Raw genomic sequence first — 26781 nt, 5'->3', positions numbered from 1 at the left:
ACATATTAATCAAACTAAATACACACACACACACACACACACACACACACACACAAACATAACAAATATTAAAACCAGCAAGGAAAAAGCAACAAATAACATACAAGTTGATCACCATAGGGATAAGAAAAAGCTGGTCTTTCAACAGAAACTTTTCAGGCCAGAAGGCAATGTCTGGATATACTTAAAGTAATGAAAGGGAAAAACCTACAACCAAGATTACTTTACCAAAAAGAATCTCATTCAGATTTGAAGGAGAAATCGAAAGCTTTACAGACAAACAAGAGGAGAGAATTCAGCACCACCAAACTAGCTCTTCAATAAATACTAAAGAATTTTCTCTAGACAGGAAACACAGAAAAGGTTTATAAAAACAAACCCCAAACAATAAGTAAATGGTAATGGAATTACACTTATCAATAATTACCCTAAACATAAATGGGTTAAATGACTCAACCAAAAGAAAAAGAGTGGACAGTTCAGTTCAGTTGCTCAGTCATGTCCGACTCTGTGTGACCCTATGGGTTGCAGCACGCCAGGCCTCCCTGTCCATCACCAACTCAACTCAACTCGTGAGTTTACTTAAACTCATGTCCATTGAGTCAGTGATGCCATCCAACCATTTCATCTTCTGTTATCCCCTTCTCCTCGTGCCTTCAATTTTCCCCGCATCAGGGTCTTTTCCAATGTGCCAGTTCTTCACATCAGGTGGCCGAAGTATTGAAGTTTCAGCTTCAACATCACTCCTTCCAATGAATACTCAGGGATGATTTCTTTTAGGATGGACTGGTTGGATCTTCTTGCAGTCCAAGGGACTCTCAAGAGTCTTCTCCAACACCATAGTTCAAAAGCATCAATTCTTTGGTGCTCAGTTTTCTTTTATAGTCCAACTCTCACATCCATACATGACTACTGGAAAAACCATAGCCTTGACTAGATGGACCTTTGTTGGCAAAGTAATGTCTCTGCTTTTTAATATGCTGTCTAGGTTGGTCATAACTTTTCTTCCAAGGAGCAAAGTTTTAATTTTAATTAAATTAAAATTTAATTTTTTTAATTTAATCTTTTAATTTCATGACTGCAGTCACCATCTGCAGTGATTTTGGAGCCCCCAAAATAAAATCTGTCAGTTTCCATTGTTTCCCCCATCTATTTGCCATGAAGTGATGGGACCAGATGCCATGATCTTAGTTTTCTGAATGTTGAGCTTTAAGCCAAATTTTTCACTCTCCTCTTTCATTTTCATCAAAAGGCTCTTTAGTTCTTCTTTGCTTTCTGCCATAAGGGTGGTGTCATCTGCATATCTGAGGTTATTGATATATCTCCCAGCAATCTTGATTCTAGCTTGTGCTTCATCCAGCCCAATGTTTCTCATGATGTACTCTGCATATAAGTTAAATAAGCAGGGTGACAATATACAGCCTTGATGTACTCCTTTCCTAATTTGGAACCAGTCCATTCTTCCATGTCCAGTTCTAACTGTTGCTTCCTGACCTGCATACAGATTTCTCAAGAGGCAGGTCAGGTGGTCTGGTCATCCCATCGCTTTAAGGATTTTCCAGTTTGTGGTGATCCACACAGTCAAAGGCTGTGGCATAATCAATAAAGCAGAAATAGATATGTTTCTGGAACTCTCTTGCTTTTTTGATAATCCAACAGATGTTGGCAATTTAATCTCTGGTTCCTCTGCCTTTTCTAAAACCAGCTTGAACATCTGGAAATTCATGGTTCATGTACTGTTGAATTCTGGCTTGGAGAATTTTGAGCATTACTTTACTAGTGTGTGAGAAATAATGGACAAATTGATAAAAAAAAAAAAGACCCTGATAAATGTTGTGTTCAAGAGATCCGCCTCAAACCTAGGGCCACATACAGACTGAAAGTGAGGGGCTGGAAAAAGATATTTCATGCAAATAGAGACCAAAAGAAAGTGGGAGTAGCAATAATCACATCAGATAAAACAGACTTTCAGATAAAGACCATTAAACGAGACAAAGAAAGATCTACATAATGATCAAGGGATCAATACTAGAAGAAGACATAAAGTTATAAATGTGTATGCACCTAACATAGGAGCACCTCAATACATAAGGCAAATACTAACAACTATTTTTAAAATGTATTTATTTTTAATTGAAGGATAATTGCTTTACAGTATTGTGTTGGTTTCTGTCAAACATCAACATGAATCAGCCATAGGTTTACCCATGTCTCCTCCCACTTGAATATCTCTTCCATTTCTCTCTTCATCCCACCCCTCTTGGTTGTTACTGAGCCACAGTTTTGGTTTCCAGAGTCATAAAGCAAAATCAGATTGAGTGTTTGTTATATTGAAGACAAGGTTACTCACTGTCACTAATATTATTCAACATAATTTTGGAAGTCCTAGCCATGGAAATCAGAGAAGAAAAAGAAATAAAAGGAATCCAGATCAGAAAACAAGAATTAAAAGTCTCACTGCTTGTAGACAACGTGATACTATACTTAGAAAACCCTAAAGATACTCTCAGAAAATTACTAGAGTTAATCAGTGAATTTAACTAAGTAGCAGTATACAAAAACAATACACAGAAATAACTTGCATTCCTAATAGACTAACAATGAAATGTCAGAAAGAGAAATTAAGGAAACAATCCCATTTACCACTGCAACAAAAAGAATAAAATACATAGGAATAAACCTACCTAAGGAGACAAGAGTTATATACAGACAACTATAAGACACTGGTAAAAATATAAAATACAATATAAATAGACAAAAAGATATTCCATGTTCCTGTGTTGGAAAAATCAATATTATGAATATGACTACACTACCAAATGAAATCTACAGATTCAATGCAACCCCTATGAAATTACCAATGGTATTTTTCACAGAACTAGAACAAGAAATCTCACAATTCATATAGAAACACAAAACACCCCAGTTAGCCAAATCAATCTTGAGAAAGAAGAATGGAGCTGGAGGAAACAACCTTCCTGACTTCAGGCTATATAGGAAAGTTACAGTCATCAAGACAGTATGGTACTGGAACCAAAACAGAAATATAGACCAATGGAACAAGGTAGTATGTCCAGAGAGAAACCCACACACATGTATATAACTTATTTATGACAAAGGAGGCAAAAATATACAATGGCACAAAGGTAGTCTCTTCAATAAGTTCTGCTGGGGAAACTGGACAGGTAACAACTATTAGGGGAAAAGTGAAAGTAACACAATAATAGTGGGGGATGTTAACACTTCATCACACTAATGGACAGATCACCCAAACAGAAAATCACCAAGGAAACACAAGCTTCAAATGATACATTAGACCAGTTGGCCTAGTTGATATCTACATTGCACCCCAAAACAAAGGATTTCACCATTTTCTCAAGTGCACATGGAACATTCTCCAGGATATATCACATTCTGAACCACAAATCAAGTCTAGGTAAATTGAAAGAAAATATTGAAATCATTTCAAGCATCTTTTCTGATCACAATGCTATAAGATTAGATATCAACTACAGGAAAGAAATTATAAAAAAAAAACCAAACACATGCAGGCTAAACAACAGGCTTCTAAGTAACCAACAGATCACCGAAGAAATAAAAACAGAAATCAAAATATGTCTAGAAACAAATGAAAATGAAAACACAGCAACCAAAACCTCTGGGATTCATTAAAAGCAGTGCTAAGATGTAAGTTCATAGCAATATAAGTCTACCTCAAGAAACAAGAGAACATCAAATAAACAACCTAATCTTATACTTAAAGCAACTAGAAAAAGAACAACAACAACAACAAAAACCCTCCAAAGTTCACAGAAGGAAAGAAATCATAAAAAAAAATAGCAGAAATAAATGAAAAAGAAATAGGGGAGACTATAGTAAAGATCAATAAAACTAAAAGCAGGTTCTTTGAGAATATAAACAAAATAGACAAATCATTAGACAGACTCATCAAGAAAAAAAGAGAGAAGGCTCAAATTAATAAAGTTAGAAATGGAAATGGAGAAATTACAACAAACAACATAGAAATACAAATGATCATAAGAGAATACTATGATCAACTATATGCCGATAAAATGACCAACTTGGAAGAAAAGGACACATTCATAGAAAGGTAAATTTCTTAAAAAACTGGAACTAGAACTGTCATATGACCCAGCATTCCCACTTCTGGGCATACACACCGAGGAAACAAGATCTGAAAGAGACACGTGCACCCCAATGTTCATCGCAGAACTGTTTATAATAGCCAGGACATGGAAGCAACCTAGATGCCCATCAGCAGAAGAATGGATAAGGAAATTGTGGTACATATACACCATGGAATATTACTCAGCCATTAAAAAGAATTCATTTGAACCAGTTCTAATGAGATGGATGAAACTGGAGCCCATTATACAGAGTGAAGTAAGCCAGAAAGATAAAGACCAATACAGTATACTAACACATATATATGGAATTTAGGAAGATGGTAATGATAACCCTATATGCAAAACAGAAAAAGAGACACAGATGTACAGAACAGACCCTTACACTCTGTGGGAGAAGGCAAGGGTGGGATGTTTTGAGAGAACAGCATCGAAACATGTATATTATCTAGGGTGAAACAGATCAGCAGCCCAGGTTGGGTGCATGAGACAAGTGCCCGGGCCTGGTGCACTGGGAAAACCCAGAGGGATCGGGTAGAGAGGGAGGTTTGAGGGGGGATTGGGATGGGGAATACATGTAAATGCATGGCTGATTCATGTCAATGTATGACAAAAACCACTACAATATTGTAAAGTAATTAGCCTCCAACTAATAAAAATAAATGGAAAAAAAAAGGTATAACTTTCCAAAACTAGATCAGGAAAAAATAGAAAATATGAAGAGACAAATCACAAACATGGAAATCAAAACTATAAAATACAAAAGCTCAGGCCCAGATGGCTTCACTGGTGAATTCTACCAAAAATTTAAAGAACTAACACATTTCCTGCTGAAACGTGTTTTCCTTCCAGAAAATTGCAGAGGAAGGAACACTCCCAAACTCATTCTATGAGGCCACCATCACTCTGATACCAAAACCAGACAAAGATATCACAAAAAAGAAAATTACAGGCCAATATCACTGATGTACATAGATGCAAAAATCCTCAACAAAATTCTAGCAAACAGAATCCAATAACATATTAAAAAGATGATATACATCATGATCAAGTGGGCTTTATTCCAGGGATTCAAGGATTCTTCAATAAACACAAATCAGTGTGATACACCATATAACAAATTGAAAGATAAAAACCATATGCTTATTCCAATAGACATAGAGGAAGCCTTTGACCAAATTGAACACCCATTTATGACAGAAACTCTCCAGAAAGTAGGCACAGAAGGAACATACCTCAACATAATAAAAGTCACATTTGACAAACCCACAAAGAAAACATTATTTTCAATGGCAAATCTTTAAATCATTTCTTCTAAAATCAGGAACAAGAAAAGGGTGCCCACTCTCACCACTACTATTCAACATAGCTTTGGAAGTCCTAGCCAGAGCAAACAGAGATGAAAAAGAAATAAAAGGAAACCAGATTGGAAATGAAGAAGTAAGACACTCACCGTTTGTAGCTGACATATCCTCTACATAGAAAAAAAAGATGCCACCAGAAAATTACTAGAGCTAATCAATGAATATAGTAAAGTCACAGGATATAAAATTAATACACAGAACCCCCTTGCATTTCTATTACTAACAACAGAAAATCAGAGATTATTATGGAAAAAATTCCATTCACCATGGCAATGAAAAGAATAAAATACTTATGAATAAATCTACCTAAGGAAACAAGACCATAAAAACATTGTATATAGATAACCATAAAACACTGATGAAAGAAATCAAAGATGACAGAAATAGATGGGGAAATATACCATGTTTGTGGATTGGAAGAATCAATATAGTGAAAATGAGTATGCTACCCAAAGCAATCTATAGATTCAATGCAATTCCTATCAAACTACCAATGGTATTTTTCACAGAACTGGAACAAATAATTTCACAATTTGTATGGAAACACAAAAGACCCTGAATAGCCAAAACAATCTTGAGAAAGAAGAATAGAGCTGGAGAAATCAACCTTCCTGACTTCAGAATATACTACAAAGCTACAGTCATCAGGAGAGTATGGTACTAGCACAAAGACAAAAATATAGATCAATGGAATAAAATAGAAAGTCCAGAGATTAATTCAAACACCTATGGATACATTATCTTTGACAAAGGAAGCAAAAATATACAATGGAGAAAATACCATCATCAAGTGGTGCTGGGAAAATTGGTCAAATATGTGAAGAAGAAAGAAATTAGAATACTTTCTGATAGCACACAGAAAAATAAACTCAAAATGGATTAAAGACCTAAATGTAAGACCAGAAACTATAAAACTCTTAGAGGAAAATATAGGCAGAACACTCTCTGACATAAATCACAGCAAGATCTTCTATGACCCACCTCCCAGAGAAACGGAAATTTTTTTAAAAAGTAAAAAATGGGACCTAATTAAACTTAAAAGCTTTTGCACAATGAAGGAAACTATAAGCAAGGTGAAAAGACTGCCCTCAGAATGGGAGAAAATAATAGCAAATGAAACAACTGACAAAGAATCTCTAAAATATATAAGCAGCTCATGCAGCTCAATACCAGAAAAACAATTCAATCGAAAAGTAGACAAAAGACCTAAACAGACATTTCTCCAAAGGAGACATACAGATGGCAAATAAACACATGGAAAGATACTCAACATCACTCATTATTAGAGAAATGCAGATCAAAACTACAATGAGTATCATATCATGCCAGTCAGAATGGCCACCATAAAAAAATTAAATTAAAAAAAAGTCTACAAAAAATAAATGCTGGAGAGGGTGTGGAGAAAAGGGAACCTGCTTACGCTGTTTGTGGGAATGCAAACTGGTACAGCCACTATGGAGAACAGTGTGGAGATTCCTTAAAAATCTGAGAATAGAACTGCCATATGAATCAGCAGTCTCATGGAGGAAACCAGAATTGAAAGAGACACATGTGCCCCAGTGTTCATTGCAGCACTATTTACAATTGCTAAGACATGGAAGCAACTTAGATATCCATAGGTAGATGAATGGATAAGGAAGTTCTGGTACATATACACAATGGAATTTTACTCAATATAAAAAGTAATGCACTTGAGTCAGTTCTAATGAGTTGGATGAACCTAGAAGCTATTATACAGAGTGAAGTAAGACAGAAAGAGAAAGACAATTACTATATATTAACACACACACACACATATGTATGTATATATAAAATTTAGAAAGACAGTTCCAATGATCCTACATGCAGGACAGCAAAGGAGACACAGATGAAAAGTACAGACTTTTGGATTCAGTGGGAGAAGTTGGGGGTGGGATGATTTGTGAGAATAGCATTGAAACATTTACATTACCTTATGTAAAACAGATGGCCAGTGCAAGTTCAATGCATGAAGCAGGGCACCCAAAGCTGGTGCTCTAGGACAACCCAGAGGGACAGGGTGGGGAGGGAGGTGGGAAGAAGGTTCAGAATTGGGGGGGCATATGTATAACTATGGCTGATTTATGTTGATATATGGCAAAAACCATTGAAATATTGTAAAATAATTTTCCTCCAATTAAATTAAATAAATTAATTTCTTAAAAAAAATGTATAATGCATTAAAGATAGTCTCTTCAATAGGTGGTGCTGGGAAAACTGGACAGCTACATGGAAAAGAATGAAATTAGAATACTTCCTAACACCATACACAAAGATAAACTCAAAATGGATTAAAGACCTAAATGTAAGACCAGAGATTATAAATCTCTTGGAGGAAAACATAGGCAGAACATTGTATATCATAAATCACAAGAAGATCCCCTATGACCCAACTCCTAGAGTAATGGAAATAAAAACAAAAATAAACAAATGTGACCTAATTAAACTTAAAAGTTTTTTCACAGCAAAGGAAACTGTAAACAAGGTGAAAAGACAACCCTCAGAATGGAAGAAAATAATAGCAAATGAAACAACTGACAAAAGATTAATTTCCAAAATATACAAGCAGCTCATACTACTCAATACCAGAAAAACAAACTGCTCAGTCAAATAGTGGGCAAAAGACCTAAACAGACATTCCCTCAAAGAAGACATACAAATAGCTAATAACTACATGAATGGATGCTCAACATCACTCATTATTAGAGAAATGCAAATCAAAACTACAATGAGATATCACCTCACACCAGTCAGAATGGCTATCATCAAAAAAATCAAACAATAAATATTGGAGGCGGGTGGATTAAAGGGACAACCCTCTCGCATTGTTGGTGAAAATAAAACTGATACAGCCACTGTGGAGAACAGTATGGAGATTCCTTTATAAACTAGGAATAAAACTACCATATTAACCCTAAAAACACACTACTTGACATATACCCTGAGAAAACCATAATTGAAAAAGACACATGTACCCCAATGTTCATTGCAGCACTATTTACAATAACCAGGACATGGAAGCAACCTAGATGTCCACTGACAGATGAATGGATAAAGAAGCTGTGGTACATATATACAATAGAATATTACTCAGCCATAAAAAGAATGCATTTGAGTCAGTGCTAATGAGGTGGATGAACCTAGAGCCTATTATACAGAGTGAAGCAAGTCAGAAAAACAAATATCATATATTAATACATATATATGGAATCTGGAAAGATGGTACTGATGAACCTATTTGCAGGGCAGCAATGGAGATGAAGACATAGAGAACAGACTTATGGATACAAGGGGGGTAGGAAGGAGAGGGTGGGACGAATAGAGAGAGTAGCATGGAAACATATACACTACCCATATGTAAAATAGATAGCCAGTGGGAATTTGCTGTTATGACTCAGGGAACTCAAACCAGGGCTCTGTGCCAACCTAGAGGGCTGGGATGGAGTGGGAGATGGGAGGGAGTCTCAAGAGGGAGGGAACATATATACACCTATGGCTGATCCATGTTGATGTATGGCAGAAACCAACACAATATTGCAATTATCTTTCAATTAAAAATACACAATTTAAGAAAAAACTGGGGCTTAACTGTATATTTAATGGAAATTGTTGTATCTATATTTCTTGCTTTGTATGACTGTAAGCTTGGAGGAGAGGAAGGGCTGTATTGAATACTAGAGACCCAGATAAGCAAGAGCCTTATGGCTCTCTGCTGAGAATATCTACGAGACAAGTAGATATTTGGAACTCCTTGCAATGAAGCCCAATCTTTGGAGGACAATAAATCAGGCATTTCTTCAGCTGCCTCTTCCAAGGAACTTGTGGAATATCAGCAACAGAAAAAAAAATTATACCCAGGTTGCCTACCAAGGTTGGGTTCCAGAGGGCTTTTTCTACTTACTAAATGTGTTATTTTGGCAAACTTTCTATTCTTGTAAATGGTACCTCCATCTATCCAGTAACCCAAAAAAGAAATCTGAGAGTCATTAGTGTCCCCTCACTCATCAACATACTTCCTTCTCTCCACATTTACTCCTAACATTCTAGTCAGGCTCTCATTTTGCCTGCATCACTATAGTAGCCTTCCTTACGTGGTCTTTCCCTTTCTACTCTTGTACCTCAATGCTTCCACCACTAACTACTACACTAAATATGCCTAGCTATGCTGGATATCTGTCAGTTATTAGAACAAAGCAAGCTTATTTCTATCTCAGAGCTTTTGTTTTCTAACCAAGAACACTCTTTACTTAAGCATAGCTGGCTCCTCATATTGGTTATGCTAGTCAACATATGAGCCTTGTTTAGATCCAAATTGGAACAAACTTAAAAAAAAATACTTATTAGACAATTGTGGAAATTTGATATTAAGGAAATTTTCTGTGTGCTAGTAATGTTGTGCTTGTTTGTAAACATCTTTGCCTTTTAAAGATATATTCTGAAGTATTTATGATGCAGATAATATGATGTCTGGAATTTTAGAGTGGGAAGTGGGAAGTAGGTAGGGGTGAAAAAAACAAATTTGGCCATATACTAAAACAATTGATGATGTTAGGTGAACGGTACATGGGAGTCCAGTAAACTATTAACATCTACTTTTGCATGTTGAAAATCCAAATACTTAAACATAATATACATATTCAATAGAATCAGCCTTCATCCTAGGTATAGGAGAAGCAAATAAAACATCAACAAATAAGAGTGTTATAGAAATATTGGGACAACACAGTCTAAAAATTAGTCACCTATTAACAGATTTAGGGCACATCAACTAAAGCTAGGCTCTTCTATACAGACTGTAATACAGTATATGTTTATAAGAAAAGAGGATCCCTTCCTTGTCCAGAGTGTCCAAGTCTCACTTCTGAGCTGGAGATGATTGGGGATGAGGAGTCTTCAAGAAGAGGATACAAACTGATGACTGAAAAGCTACTTCTGGCCCATAGGCAGGTTTCTTTGAATCTTTGGTATTATAAAATTCATTTAATTAGAAGACAAAATTGAAATCTAGGATGTTTCACATTAAAAAATCTTAAATTTTTAATTTGGGAGATTTGGTAATACTTATTTAGAGTTGAGTGATAGTTCTTCAAATGGAACCATTTGCTTACTCCCTTAGCCTCAACTCTCAGCCCCCAAGGTCTGCTTTGCTTATTCTTTCTTAAGGGTACCTTTATTCGAATGAGAACAAAGGTATGTTATAGGTTGGTGGATGGTGCTGAGCTGCAAAAGCCTGCTTTAGTTTCACTGTGCTTTTCAATACTCTGTAAAACTTGTGGGGATGATCACAAGGGAGGGAATCTTATCTGCCTTTATCTTTGTATAAATATTAAGACTTCCCAATTAGAAAGATCTACAGGGGCTCAACAGGGATCTTAACTATTCAGAAGACACCAGGTGTATGTTTTCTTAGGCTGGTTTCATGAAAGCTACTGTAGAGTAGAAACAAGACATAGGGGTAAAAGCCATGAATGGAACCTGTGCCCATAAGTATAAATAGATTAAACTTTGCTTCAGGACTTTCTTCTCTTCCTTTCTCTCAGAGATTTGGTGTGTGTGTGGCAGGGGGTAGTTAGGGTGGAGATGGGCAGACCTGTATGGATTCTGCGGTGGGCTTTCAGGTGAGAGCTTTTGGTGTACACTTTGCTGCATCCTGCAAAGTCACATTGGTGAATCCGTCTTCTCTTCAAGTCAAGGGACTCTTCTTGCATTTGTGTCATTGCTGTTGGTCTGAGCAAACAAAGAGAGATAGGGCCAAATAATGATTTTAAAGTGGAGGCTAATGAATGAATTCATGTGTAATGGGATCCCCTCTTACATGCATTTAATTTATGCAAATTTAAGAAGAAATAATTGAAATAGTTCAAGCAATTCCCTCAACTAGGCTATTATGCTGAGTAAATGCAGGTCCCAGAAGGTAGTAATATTTCTTTGGGTGGTTTCTGTTCCCAAGCTATGTGAGCATTTCATTCTAATAAGCCTAGGTCTAAAGAAATGTATTTTTTCATCCAACATGGTTACTAAAATGCAAGCCAATGCTAAGTTTGCTTTAAACTTACAGAAAAAATCCAGAATGCAATTGTACTTCATAGGAAATTTGTAGATTTTTCAAGGGTAAAAATCAATGATTTACAATTAGAACATTACTGTGTCATAACATCCATGTCCATGCACATGTGTGCATACAAGCTCATAGCTTCACTGAAGAGGCAGTTTATCTATATTTTATTGTCCTCAAATTCTTACTACAGTGTCTGAGAATTTGTTCTACATCTACCACAGACACACACATATATACAGAGATCAACCTGAAGTAGAGATAAAAGTACTTACTCTTGCTGTAGTCCTTGAATACCCTGTAAGGATCCACTCTCAATTGCATTCTCCTCATTGTCACTTGGGATCTCCAGTGGAGATATAGATGTGGGTTCAACTTTCACTAAAAACAAATAAAAAGAGCATTTTGGGCTACAAATATATGAGTCTCTAATCATTTTCAGGATTCCCAGTTTGGCCAATATTAGAAGTAGCAGCAAGACAGAGAAATAAAGAAAAGCAAAGATGAAAGAAGTATATTTGTACAAAAGGAAAAGAAAAACATTTAAAATTTTAGCATAACAGGATACAGAAAATACTTTGAGGTAAGTGTAGAAAGGAGCTTTCTGGAGCATTTTCACTAGAATGAGCTTCTCTAAGACAGTGAGATGGTAGATTTCTCTAGGATATGGTCTGAGTATGATTCAACTCTATCTCCAGCTCCCAAGACAGGGTCTCCTGAAAAGTCAGGTTCAATGTGTGTTTGTTTAATCAAACTCTAAATAGTTACCTGGCTGTCATCAGATCAATGTCTAGGTTCATACCAGAGATGAGAACATCTCCTTTGGCTTTTGTGTTCCTAAATGAAAATGAGTCATTGAGATGGGACACATAATGGGTGTCGAGTAGGTGCTTGATACATATTAGCATCCTTCCCTTTCACCTATGTTGGCAGAAGCCCTCAAGTATTTATTGTCAAATATTGGTGTTTCTGATCTCTAGCAAAACTCAGTCAGGTGGTCAGCCATCTCTCAGATCTAGTGAAATGTTCAAAATTTCTATACAGAAAAAACTTAAGGATGGCAATAAAGTTGAGGGTGGGGAGTACTTGGTTAGTGTAGTCATCTCCATACATTGTATATCATTCACTAAAACATTTTAAGCATGCACCTGTGTCTGTGTCTCTGCATGTGCATGTGTGTTTATGATCTAAATGTACCTATATCCTAAACTTCTGTGTAGATTATGGAAAATAAATAAAATAACATGTAAAGGGTAAGAAAATACAAATAAAAATTTTGATGCTTTCTTCTTATTCTCCAAATATTTTGTGCAACACCCCTTTTTTCCCCCAACCAAAGTGTAAGCATAGCATTTTGGAGACCACAATGCTAATGGTCTTAGCTTGAAACTACAACACTTTTAAAATTCATTCTGTTTATTTTAAATGGTTCTGATGGTTATTATGGGGCAATTCAGAACTCATCAAAACCATCCAAACTGGCTTGACATAATCATATTCTCACACAAAAATTGTATTTTACCATTTTTATTTGGCTCTCTCTCTACATGAGAATTGATAACCATATTTCCCCCCATTAATTAACCCCCTTAGGAGATATCAGAAACAAGACTGTTATGAACACTTATCATTACCACAATTAACCACTAGTGAATAATAGCATTTTCATTCAAAAGAACATGACCGAGTCTCAGCAATTTGATGCTTGGTATGTTCTTCATTATCATACATTTAGTGATGGAGTGATCATAAGGTATTGAATCTCAAAGGTAGAAAACTCTGAGAAAGCTTTTTTTTTTTTTACATTGAGCTGAAATCTGGTTCCTAGTCATTTCTACCTACATATATCCCCTTTGGTCTTATTAATTCATGCTAAACATTTATCAGCTCCTCTCTGACATGAGTTTGAGTCCTCTCACCATCTTAATCTTTCTCCTCTGACTATAATCCAATTTCCCAAAAGCTTTCCTAAAGCTGAACATCCAAAACTGATTGTAATTCTATAGATGTGGTGAAGCTAAGTATCTTGAATCACTTCAAAAGGCATATAGCCTTTTCTTCCATCATGTCCCATTACAAATTAGATATTCCTCTAGGAAGGGAACTGGATGGCTGGGGGATAGTGGTGAAAGGGAGATAAACATATCTTTCTGAATTCTAAACTTATTTAAAATTAAGTAAAAGATAACATTACATCATATGAACTCTCTCCTGGACAAAATTTCAAGTTTGTTCATCAGATGATTTGTTATAACTTCTATCTACCACTGTGCTTTCTGGAGATGCACAAAGAAACATAAGATAGTCTTGTCCTCTAGCAATTTACAATTTAGTTGGGAAGAATGTCCACATACTTGTGATACAAGCATGTAAAAAATAATATGAAGGATGATAGATGCCAAATGAGGTGGAACACAGGAGAGATGGCAAAATTTCAAAGAAGACTATTTAACCTGGAGGGAAGAGAAAAGCTAAAGTGTTGGGAGAGGCAAGGAGGTAAGGCTGGCTATGTATGTAAGGCGAGAAACTTGTTCAACTTTTCTACCAAAGCATTCCCAATGGCGTAGGAGACTAAACAGATCCTCTACCTAAGGGTGGTTGTCTCAGTAAGACTAAAAGTGTTTTTGAAGTTCCTGTCTTATCTTAAAATATTATTCAAATATTATATTTTTCTTTTTAATAAAATATTTAAATTACTTACTGTCAAATAATATAGAGGTTCTAGTAAGATATGTAGTATTTCACTCAAAGATATGCATACCACAGTTTGAGAAACATGGGCTAAAAAGAGTTATTGTACATTTGTAAGCATCAAAGAAACATGATGAAAACAGTATTTATGAAGAATTGCTCTTAAAGCTGTGTGCAAGAGTAATTGGAAAATAAATAGGAGATACAATATTCAAAAAGGGAATAGATGGAGGTAGGTAAGTCTCAGCAAAGGGGCACATTGATGCTCACCTGATCCAACATTTTTGCCATCTCCTCCAATTAATGGGACTGTAATGGCTGCAGGGTTCCCATCTGCAGGCAAAGTAGTATACACCATGGGCAGCGACTGCACCACCACTGGGATGGCTTTCAGGCTACCCATCTTATTTGGCAGATTGACTGAGGGGATGGTGTGAATCACATGTAAGATCTGATGGCCACCAGTGCCCTGAGATGAGGCCAGGATAGAGCCTGGAGTCAGAACAGTACGGATGCTTGCTGAACTGCCTGTGTCTGATGCTGAAGTGGACACTACAAGAGTCTGGGAAGCAGGCTGTGGCTTGGGAGGACGTATTGGAGACTGCAGCATACTGGCAGGCTGGAGAGGAGCCTTTGGCTTGTGAAAGGAGAGGTCAACTGGTTCCATCTGGGGCAGGTTGAAATCATTAGCCAGAAGTTCTTCTGGGGGCTCAATCTTGATGTCATTTAACAATGCTGGGTTCTTCATGGGGTTGGCATCCAGGAGTGGTGGAGATGTCATATTATCTCTGTCTGCTCCCTTAAGGGAATCTCTAATTTGAACAGGGTCAGTGACCTAAAATAAATACATAAACAAATGAGAGGTACAAAGTGTTAGTACCCTGAAGAAGAGACATGTAAGCAATGAAAGAAAGAAATCTCTATTATTTTGTTATGGGCAGAATATACAGGGAATTGAGAAAAATGAAGCAAAAGAAAAAAGAGGAAAAGTAAAAGAGGAGGAAAGAGAAGGGAAACTTTATTGAGTACCAGCACTAGGCACTGAATAAGGCAGTTATACTATTTCATTTAATCTTTACAGTAATTCTGCAAGATTAATTAGAATCAACACATCTGAGTATCTACTATAAGTACTGATTTAAGACCAGTGAGGGCACAAATGAATAAGGTATAGCCATGAAGTACATACTAACATACCAACTATAATGATAGAATAATATGAAAAACTTAAAAGTCATACCATAGTAAGTGATGCAGCCCACATACAAGCACATACAAACAAGGCATTTTAGAAAAAGAAAAGGGAATGATTCATTTTGTCTAGAAGATTCGGGAAGGTTTCAAAGAGGAAGTGATATTTTAGATGGATCTTAGAGAATTAATAGAAGTTCTGTTGGCAGAGAAATGGTAAGAAAGAGATTTTACGTCTACAGACATATAACAACAGATAATATGCTTAGGGAATAATGATGCAGTACAGTCAATTGTATCATATACAAAATCTAACTGTGTAACTATTAAATTCGAAAATAATAATTAAGGGACTTCCCTGGCAGTCCAGTGGTTAAGACTCCACACTTCCAATGCAGGGGGTATGGGTTCAATCCCTGGTCAGGGAACTGAGATCCTGCATGCCATGTGGCATGGCTTTAAAAAAATACTAATTAAATGATCACTTTATGCATGCCTGTGTGCTAACTCACTTTAGTCATGTCCAAGTTTTTGTGACCCTATGGACTGTAGCCCACTAGGCTCCTCTGTCCATGAGGATTCTCCAGGCAAGAATACTGGAATGGGTTGCCATGCCCTTCTCCAGGGGATCTTCCTGACTCAGTGATCAAACCACATCTCATGCCTCCTGCATTTGCAGGTGGGTTCTTTACCACTAGTGCCACCTGGGAAGCTCCATTGCTTTATAAGTAATATATAAAATAACATTAAACCTCAAACTAATTACAATTTTTCTAAGAGTTCCATGAATTCAAAGGTCAAAGATATGCTCAATTAAAAAATGGGTAGAAGACTTGAATAGACATTTTTCAAAGAAGACATACAGATGGCCAATAGTCACATGAAAAGATGTTCAACATTGTTAATTATTAGAGAAATGCAAATAAAAACAAGTTATCACCTCACATCTGTCAGAGTGGAAAACATCAAAAAGTCTACAAATAAAATGTTGGAGAGGATGTGGATAAAAGGGAAAACTTTTACATTGTTGATGGGAACATAAATTGGTACAGCCACTATGGAAAACAGTATGGCGATTCCTCAAAAAATTAAAAATAGAATTATCATATGATCTAGCAATTCCACTCCTGGGTATATATCTAGAAAAAGCAACAAAAAGAAAGCACTGACTTGAAGAGATATGTGCGCCCCAATGTTCACAGCAGAACTACTTATAACAGCAAAAATATGGAAGTAACCCAAGTGTCCACCAATAGACAAATGGATAAAGAAGATGTGGTACACACACACACACACACACACACACACACACACAATGGAAGAGTATTAAGTCATAAAGAATGAAATTCTGTCATTTGCAGCAACTTGGAGTGTCCTAGAGTGAAGTAAGTGCAAAAGGATACTGTATGAGGGAGACTTTCAAGATGGTGGAGAAATAAGATGGGGAGATTGCCTTCACCCCCTGCAAGTACATCAAAAATACATCTGCATGTGGAACAACTCCTACAGAACACCTTCTGAATGCTGGCAGAAGAACCCAGACTTCCAAAAAGGCAAGCCAATCTCCAAGGAATGTATTTCAAAACATAAAGATAAAAAAGAGACAAAGGACTTCGGGATGGGGATCTGTGCCTTTGGGAGGGAGTCATGAAGGAGCAAAAGTTTCTGCACACCTGGAAATACCTTTATGGGTGGGATTGGGGGGGGGCACTTTACAACCTCAGAGAGGAACATAGCAACAGGTGCTCAGAAGGCAAAATGGAAAAAATTCACCATGGAGATCGTTGCTGAACAGCATTTCCCAGCCAAGAAGCTGCTTACACACCCACACTTTCAGAGAGTGAGGGCTAGGTGCTGAGGTTCAGGCTTCTGGGGTTGGACCCCAGGGAGAGGATGGGGGTTGACTGCCATGAAGATACTCTGGGGGGGCTAGTATGACACAGCTGAGGGAGTCCAGGGAAAAGACTGGGCCTCTCAGAGAGGCAAGAGATCATTGCTGCAAGAATATTCTAACACCTACATTTGTGACAGGACCCTGGATTTGTGAATTCATTAGGGGGATGAGCTGGCTGCGGTCTGAGAATCCAAAGGTAGAAGAGCTAGCACAAGTGTCATAGGTGGAAGACGGAGGCCACTACAGTCTTGACCTCAGGCTCAAGCTGGGGTCAAGCTATGAGCAGGCACAGGTCACTGCCCACATCTTCCTGGAGGCCTGAGCTGCTTAGCTCTGAGGGACCCACAATGCAAGGCCAACTCCTCTGGGGAAGTACATGGTCTGCCTCAGACTATGGTGATGTCCTTCAGGTCTTGGCCACAGCAGGCACTGTCCACACACCCCAACTGTGTCTGCTATACCCCTTCCTCTCCTCAGCCTAACTAAGGAAGTAAGCCCTAAAAAGCTTCTACTTTCGCCCCTCGTGTCTGGGCAGAGAACAGACACCAGAGGACAGCCTACAAGCATAGGTGGGCCTAAAACAAAGGCAAAGTACCAGGGGCCACTCAGGCAAAGGAGAGAAGGGGAAATTGCTCCGGTAGTCACATGTACAGCAGATTAAATCTCCCAATTTGACTGAGACTGTGGCCTTTAGGGGCTTCCCTTGTGCTCAGCAATAAAGAATCTGTCTGCAACGCAGGAGCCACAGATTTAATCCCTGGGTTGGAAGATCCCCTGAAGGAGGGCATGGTAACCCACTCCAGTATTCTTACCTGGAGAATCCCATGGACAGAGGAGCCTGGAGGGCTACAGTCCACAGGGTCACAAAGAGTTGGACACGACTGAAGCAACTTAGCACACACGCTTGTGGGCTTTAGGGGCAACTGTGGATTTGGGGAACAAGTAAAACCTTGAATAGGGCAAGATCTGAGATTGAGCTGACCCCACATTGACCACCACAGGTCCAGAGACCTTTCTAAAAATATCGGGAGGATTTTCTGAGTAGGCAAATTGACTGGAGCACACTGTGTAAAGAAGAAAACAGAGGAATCATGAGGACATTTTTCTTACTACCACTCTCTATATGTGTTTATCTTTTTTCTCTCTTTCTTATTGTTCTAATGTTTTTTTCTATATTATTCATTTTATTTTATTTTTTTATAACCTAGTATTTTCTTTTTCAAAAACATCCTATTTTTAAATAAACATTATTTTTTTTCTATTTGTACAGTACTTTTAAGTTATATTGCAGTTTTTCCATGCTTTTTATTTTGTATATTTGCTAGTCTAGTTTTTAGTGTTCATTTTCATTCAGACATTTGTTTATTGGCTTGATTGCTCTCTTCTGTTTTGATCATTTTTATCCTTTTCCCCCCTTTTTCCTCATTCACTTCTCTTTGTATGTATTTGAGTTTCTTTGGGTGTTCTTGGCTGTTGAGTGTTGCTTTGCACATCAGACTTGGGGTTTTGTCTTCTATGCTGTGTGGCCTATGATGTCTTGGTGCTAAAGTAAGCAGTCAGCCCTGAACCACTGAGATGGGAAGACTAAGTCCAGAACTTTAGACCACCAGGAAATCTTGATCCCATGAAACATTAATGGGTGAGAGCTCTCCATAAAGCCTCTGTCTCAACACTAAGATCAAGTCCCACTCAAAAGCCAACAAGCTCCAGTACCAGATGCTTCACATAAAACTTTTAGCAAAACAGAAACACAAACCTGCTTACTAGCAGAAAAGCTACCCAAAGTCACACCAAGCCAATAGCCACCCCAAAACACACTACTGGACATAGCACTGCCCTTCAGAGAGGCAAGATCCAGCTACATCCACCAGAATACAGTACAAGTCCCTCCAACCAGGAAACCTTCACAAGGCACTAGCCCAATCCAACCCAAAGGGGGAAGACTCCATTAAGAGAAAGTAAGACTTTCTACCCGGAAGAAAGGAGATCCCAACACAGTAAACTGAAAAACATGAAAGACAGAGAAACATGCAGCAAATGAATAAATATGGTAAAAAGCCACATGACCAAACAAATGAGGAGGAAATAGGCAGTCTACTTGGAAAATAATTCAGAGTAATGATAGTAAAGATGATGTGAAATGTTAGAAATAAAACGGAGGCACAGATAAATATCCTGGAGGCATAGATTGAGAAGATAAAAAGAAATGTTTAACAAGGACCTAGAAAAATTAAAGAATAGATAATCAGCAATGAACAACAGAACCCATGCTTGCATGCTAGGTCACTTCAGTCATGTCTGAAATTTTTGTGACCCTATGGACTGTAGCCTGCCAGGTTCCTGTGTCCATGGGATTCTCCAGGCAAGAATACTGGAGTTGGTTGTCATGCCCTCTTCCAGGAGATCTTCCTGATGCAGGGATCAAACCCTGTATCTTACATCTCCTGCATTGGCAAGCGGGTTCTTTACCACTAGTGCCACCTGGGAAGCCTGAATAACACAATAACTGAGATTAAAAATACACTAGAGGGAACCAATAGCAGAATAACTGAGGTAGAAGAACAGATAAGTGAGCTGGAAGATAGAATGCTGGAAATAACTGAAGCAGAGCATAATAAAGAAAAAATAATAAAAAGAAATAAGACAGTCTCAGAGACTTCTGGGACAACATTAAGTGCACCAACATTTGGATTACAGGAGTCTCAGAAGAAGTTGACAAAAAGAAAGGGTATGAGAAAATATTTGAGGAGATTATAGTGAAAAGCATCCCTAACATGGGAAAGGAAATAGCCACCCAAGTCCAGTAACCCAAGAGAGGCCCGTACAGGATAAACCCAGGAGAAATACACCAAGACACATATTAATCAAACTAACAAAAATTAAACACAAAGAACAAATATTAAAAGCAGCAAGGGAAAAGCAACAAATAACATACAAGGGGATCCCCATAAGGCTAACAGCTGATCTTTCAACAGAAACTCTGCAGGCCAGAAGGGAGTGGCAGGATATACTTAAAGTGATGAAAATAAAAAATCCACAACCAAGATTACTCTATGAAGCAAGGATCTCATTCAGATTTGAAGGATAAATCAAAAGCATTACAGACATGTAAAAGTTAAGAGAATTCCAGCACCACCAAACCAGCATTGCAACAAATGCTAAACGAATGGCTCTAGATAGGAAACAAAAGAAAAAGTAAAGGCCTATGAAAACAAACCCAAAACAATGAAGTAAATGGTAATGAGATCATATTGGCTTCCCTGATAGCTCACTTGGTAAAGAATCCTCCTGCAATGCAGGAGATCCTGGTTTGATTCCTGTGCCAGGAACCTCTGCTGGAGAAGGGATAAGCTACAGACTCCAGTATTCTTGGGCTTCCCTTGTGGCTCAGCTAGTAAAGATCTGCCTGAAGTGCGGGAGACCTGAGTTTGATCCCTGGGGTGGGAAGATCTCCTAGAGAAGGGAAAGGCTACCCACTCCAGCACTCTGGTCTGGAGAAGTCCATGGACTGTATAGTAGTACATGTGGTCGCAAAGAGTCAGACATGACTGAGTGACTTTCATTTCACTTCCAATGAGATCATATATATCTATAATTAACTTAAATGTAAATGGACTAAATGTTCTAACCAAAAGGCCCAGAGTGACTGAACGGATACAGAAACAAGACCTCTATATATGCTGTCTACAAGAGACTGACCTCAGAACTAGGGACACATACAGACTGAAAGTGAGCAGCCGGAAAAAGTTATTCCCTGGAAATAAAAATTTAAAAAAAAATGGAAGTAGCAATAATCAGATAAAATAGACTTTAAAACAAAGGCTGCTACAAGAGACAATGGACACTACATAATCAATCAAAGAAGATAAAACAATAATATAACAATTATGAATATATATGCACCCAAGATAAGAACACCTCAATACATAAGGCAAATGATAACAACTATTAAAGGGGAAATAGACAGTAACACAATGATAGTGGTTGACTTTAGTACCCCACACACCAATGGACAGATTGTCCAGACAGAAAATTAATAAGGAATACAAGCTTTAATGGTACATTAGACATGTTGGACCTAATTGATATCTACAAAGAATTTCATCCAAATACATTAGATTTCACCTTTTCTTCAGGTGCACATGGAACATTCTCCAGGATAGATCATATACTGGGTCACAAATTAAGCCTTGGTGAATTTTTTTTTAATTGAAATCACTTTAAGCATTCTTTCTGATCACAATGCTACAAGATTACATATCAACTATAGGAAAAAAATATAAAAAACACAAAAACATGGAAACTAAACAACATGCTTCTGAATAAACACATCACTGAAGATATAGAAAAGAAAATCAAAACAAGCCTAGAAACAAATAACAATGAAAACACAACAATCTCAAACCTATGGGATTCAGTAAAAGCAGTGCTAAGAGGAAAGTTCATAGCAATACAAGCCTACCTCAAGAAACAAGAGAAACATCAAATAAACAACCTAACTTTACACCTAAAGAAACTAGAATAAGGACAAAAAAATCCCAGATTTAGTAAAATGAAATAAATCATAAACATCGTAGCAGAAATAAATGAAAAGGGCTTGAATAAGACTATTGTGATCAATAAGCTAAAAGTTGTTTCTTTGAGAAGATAAAGAAAGGGACAAACTATTATCCAGACTCATCAAGGAAAAAAGGGAGAAGACTCAAATCAATAAAATTAGAAATGAAAAAGGAGAAGTTACAACAGACACCACACAGAAATACAAAGGATCATAAGAGACTACTATGAGCAACTATATGTTAATAAAATTGACAACTTCGAAGAAATGAAAAATTCTTATAAAAGTTTACCTTCCAAAACTGAACCAGGAAGAAACAAAAAATATGAACAAACCAATCACAAGCACAGAAATTGAAACTGTAATAAAAAATCTTCCAACAAACAAAAACCCAGGACCAGATGGCTTCACAGGTGAATTCTACCAAAAATTTAGAGAAGAGCTAACATCTATCCTACTCAAACTCTTCCAGAATTACACTGGAGGAAAACTCCCAAACTCACTCTATGAGGCCACCATCACCCTGATATCAAAACCAGACAAAGATGCCACAAAAAAGAAAATAACAGATCAATATCACTAATGAAGGCAAATGCAAAAATCCACAACAAAATTCAAGCAAACAGAATCCAACAACACATAAAAAAGATATACCATGATCAAGTAGGTTTATCCAGAGATGCAAGGATTCTTCAATATATGAAAATCAAACAATGTGATACACCATATTAACAAATTGAAATATAAAAACCATATGATCATTTAAATAGATGCTGGGAAATTTTCAACAACACTCAACATGCATCTATGATAAAATAAAAAAAAAATAGTCTCCAGAAAGTAGGCATAGAAGGAACATACCTCAACATAATAAAGGCCATATACCACAAACCCACAGCAAACATTATTCTCAATGGTGAAAAACTGAAAGCATTTCCTCTAAAATCAGGAACAAGACAAGGGTGTGTACTCTTACCACTATTATTCAACATAGTTTTGGAAGTCCTAGCTACAGCAGTCAGAGAAGAAAAATAAAAGGAATCCACATCGGAAAAGAAGAAGTAAAATTGTTTGCAAATGATATGATTCTGTCCATTAAAAAATCCTAAAAAGGCCACCAAAAAATTACTAGAGCTAGTCAATGAACATAGTAAAGTCACAGGATATAAAATTAATACACAGAAATCCCTTGCATTCCTATACACTGACAATGAAAAATCAGAAAGAGAAATTAAGAAAGCAATCCTATTCATCACTGCAATGAAAAGAATAAAATGCTTAGGAATAAATTTGCCTGAAGATCTGTATGCAGAAAACTATAAGACACTGATGAAAGAAATCAAAGATGATACAAACAGAGAGATATACCATGTTCTTGGATTGGAAGAATCAATAGAGTAAAAACGATTATACTATCCAAAGCAATCTGCAGATTCAACACAATCCCTATCAAACTACCAACAGTCTTTTTCATAGTACTAGAACAAATAATTTCACAATTTGTATAGAAACACACTAGACCCTGAATAGTGAAAGCAGTCTTGAGAAAGAAGAATGGAATTGGAGGAATCAACCTTCCTGACTTCAGACTATACTGCAAAGCTACAGTCATCAAGATAGTATGATCTGACTCACAAAGATAAATACAGATCAGTGGAATAAAATAGAAAGCTGAGAGAGAAACCCATGCACCTATGACACCTTATCTTTGACAAAGGAAGCAAAAATATACAATGGAGAAAAGACAGTTCTCTTCAACAAGTGGTGCTGGGAAAACTGGTCAACTATGTGTAAAAGAATGAAATTAGAACACTTTCTAACACCATAAACAAAAATAAACTCAAAATGGATTAAAGACCTAAACATAAGACCAGAAACTATAAAACTCTTAGAAAACATAGGCAGAATGCTCTCTGACATAAATCACAGCAAGATCCTCTATGACCCACTTCCTAGAGTAATGGAAATAAAAACAAAAAAGCAAATGGGACTTAATTAAAATTAAAAGCTTTTGCACAGCAAATGAAATGATAAACAAAGGGGAAAGACAACCTTCAGAATGGGAGAAAATAATAGCAAATGAAACAACTGACAAAGGATTAATCTCCAAAATATACAAGCAGCTCATGCAGCTCAATACCAGAAAAACAAACAACCCAATCAAAAAGTGGGCAAAAGACTAAACAGACATTTCTCCAAAGAAGACATACAGATGGCTAATAAACACATGAAAAGATGCTCAGCATCACTCATTATTAGAGAAAGGCAAATCAAAAGTACATGAGGTATCACCTCACACATCAGAATGGCCATCATCAAAAAATCTATAAACAACAAATGCTGGAAAAGTTGTGAAGAAAAGCGTACCCTCTTGCCCTCTCTGTGGGAAAATAAATTGATACAACCACTATGGAGAACATTATGAAGTTTAAAGCCTAGGAATAAAATTACCATATGACCCAGAAAACCCCACTACTGGGCATATACCCTGAGAAAACCATAACTGAAAAAGACACATGTATCCTAATGTTCATAGTAGCATATTTACAATAGCCAGGACATGGAAGCAACCTAGATGTCCATCAACAGATGAATGGATAAAGAAGTTGTGGTACATATATACAATGGAATATTACTCAGCCATAAAAAGGAACACATTTGAGTCAGTTCTAATGAGGTGGATGAACCTAGAGCCTATTATATAGAGTGACTGCTGCTGCTGCTGCTAAGTCCCTTCAGTCATGTCCAACTCTGTGCAAGCAAATAGATGGCAACCCACCAGGCTTTTGTCCCTGGGATTCTCCAGGCAAGAGTACTGGAGTGGGTTGCCATTTCCTTCTCCAATGCATGCATGCATGCTAAGTCGCTTCAGTCGTGTCTGACTCTGTGTGACCCTATGGACAGCAGCCCACCAGGCTCCTCTGTCCACGGGATTCTCTAGGCAAGAATACTGGAGTGGGTTGCCATTTCCTTCTCCCATATAGAGTGAAGCAAGTCAGAAAAAGAAAAACAAATATTGCATATTAATGCATATATATGGAATTTTGAAAGATGGTTTTGAGAAACCTATTTGCATTGTAGCAATGGAGATGCAGACATAAAGAACAGACTTGTGGACACAGTGGGGAAGGAGAGGGTGGGACAAATTGAGAGAGTAGCATGGAAACATATACATTACCATATGTAAAATAGATAGCCAGTGGGAATTTGCTGTATGATGCAGGGAGCTCAAACCCAGTGCTCTGAGACAACCTAGAGAGGTGGGATGGATGGGAGATAGGAGGGAGGTTCAAGAGGGAGGGGACATATGTATACCTATGGCTGATTCATGTTGATGTATGGCAGAAATCAATACAATATTGTAACATATTTATCCTTCATTTAAATTTAATTAAAAAAGGAAAGATACTGTATGATATCACATACATAGAATCTTAAAAAAATTATAGGGAAATCTCTTGTGGTCAAATGGTTAGGACTTGGTGGTTTCAATGTGAGTTCAATCCCTGATTGGGGAACTAGGTCCTGCAAGCCATGTGGCACAGCCAACTAGTAATAATAATAATACAGGCAAATGTTTATGCAGACCAAAAAGAGATTCACAGATATAGAAAAAAAAAAAGGGGCTACCAAAGTTGGGTAGACAAACTAGGGGTAAGGGATTAAAAGACACAAGCTACTATGTATAAAATAGTTAAGCAAAAAGGATATATTGTACAGTACAGGAAATTATAGCTATTATCTTATAATAACTTCTAATGGAGTATAATATGTAAAAACACTGAATCACTATGCTGTACACCTGACATTATATAATATTGTAAATCAACTATACTTTCAAAAAAAAAATCAAGGATATTGTGCACTATGTAGTGCCATTGCCAGGCAACACCTGGACCCTGAAGAATACTTTGGAGATGGTAGTGCTACTTAGCCAGTAACCAGTCAACACTCCATTCTCTATCAGGATTATATTTGAGTTATGGGAGTTTTGAATTATTAAAGATGTTCAAGAATGCATCCCTTACACAAAATAAATTATTCTTTATTTTTGGACTACAAGGGAAAGTCCTGTTCAAGGAAAGCCTAACTGAAATAACAGGTAATTGTTTTGAGGAAGGGAGTGACATGGGCAGAACTATTTCTGTGATATTCAGCTCCTTAATGAAAGATAGATTGAAGAAGGAATAAGATCAATAAGATTCAAAAATATCAAAAAGGGAGCATAAGGAAAAATGTTGGTAAGGCATTTATGATACAATTGGATATATTTGAATATTGACTAGATATTGGAGGATATTAAAGAATTATTGTTAATTTTTAAATGCTTGATAATGATATTATGGTTATGATATTTTAAAGTTTAGATGAGAGAGAACGTGGGCCTAAATGCAGAGAATGATGAGGGGCAAGAGGCAGTGTTCTCTTATTCTGATTTCCTTTAAAATACTATCAGAACATGATGAGCATGAATAAAAGCACCAAGAATTAGCCACATTTTTACCTATAGTATTTAGCCAGACAGCCATCTACGGTCTCCTTCTGTTATATTTTTCATTTCTCGATTTACAAACCCTCATCCCAACTCAGGCTTTGTTTGTGGTCCATGTATTGCTTCAATCTGCTCCTCTAAGACATGTCTTCTGTAATTTGTCCCACTGTTTGACATGCTGCTAATGTAATCCATCCCTCATGAGTGGATTCACTTCACCTAGGTAAGGTAAGCAGTAGAATCCTATTGGGGGGGAGGGGGAGGATATGGAGAAGTTGTCAAAAATGGCTCTGCTGAACTTTAAAATTCCTTGTCCTCTGAGTCCCTCAAATCAACTTAAGCTCCTATTTTTCCCATATGCCCCACTTGTCCC

The 26781-nt window shown here is 37.1% G+C and overlaps 1 protein-coding gene across 3 annotated transcripts in view; it reads right to left on the bottom strand.

Moving 5' to 3' along the window:
- KLF8 (KLF transcription factor 8) overlaps positions 1-26781 on the bottom strand; it is a 234023-nt gene that overhangs the window by 69279 nt on the left and 137963 nt on the right. For 2 of the 3 annotated variants that reach the window (XM_070464618.1, XM_020870388.2), the window contains exons 3-5: positions 14544-15108; positions 11858-11963; positions 11118-11254 (exon numbers count right to left, since the gene is read on the bottom strand). In XM_070464618.1, the coding sequence (XP_070320719.1) occupies positions 11118-11254; positions 11858-11963; positions 14544-15108 (808 nt within the window). Of the gene's footprint in view, positions 1-11117; positions 11255-11853; positions 11964-14543; positions 15109-26781 lie in introns of those variants that run through there. The other variant, XM_070464619.1, reaches the window with a different exon arrangement.

The sequence above is a fragment of the Odocoileus virginianus genome, unplaced genomic scaffold (assembly GCF_023699985.2).
Source record: "Odocoileus virginianus isolate 20LAN1187 ecotype Illinois unplaced genomic scaffold, Ovbor_1.2 Unplaced_Contig_35, whole genome shotgun sequence".
Taxonomy (NCBI): domain Eukaryota; kingdom Metazoa; phylum Chordata; class Mammalia; order Artiodactyla; family Cervidae; genus Odocoileus; species Odocoileus virginianus.
Note: the sequence above shows the minus strand (reverse complement) of the source record. Positions and strands in the feature narration are given on the sequence as shown.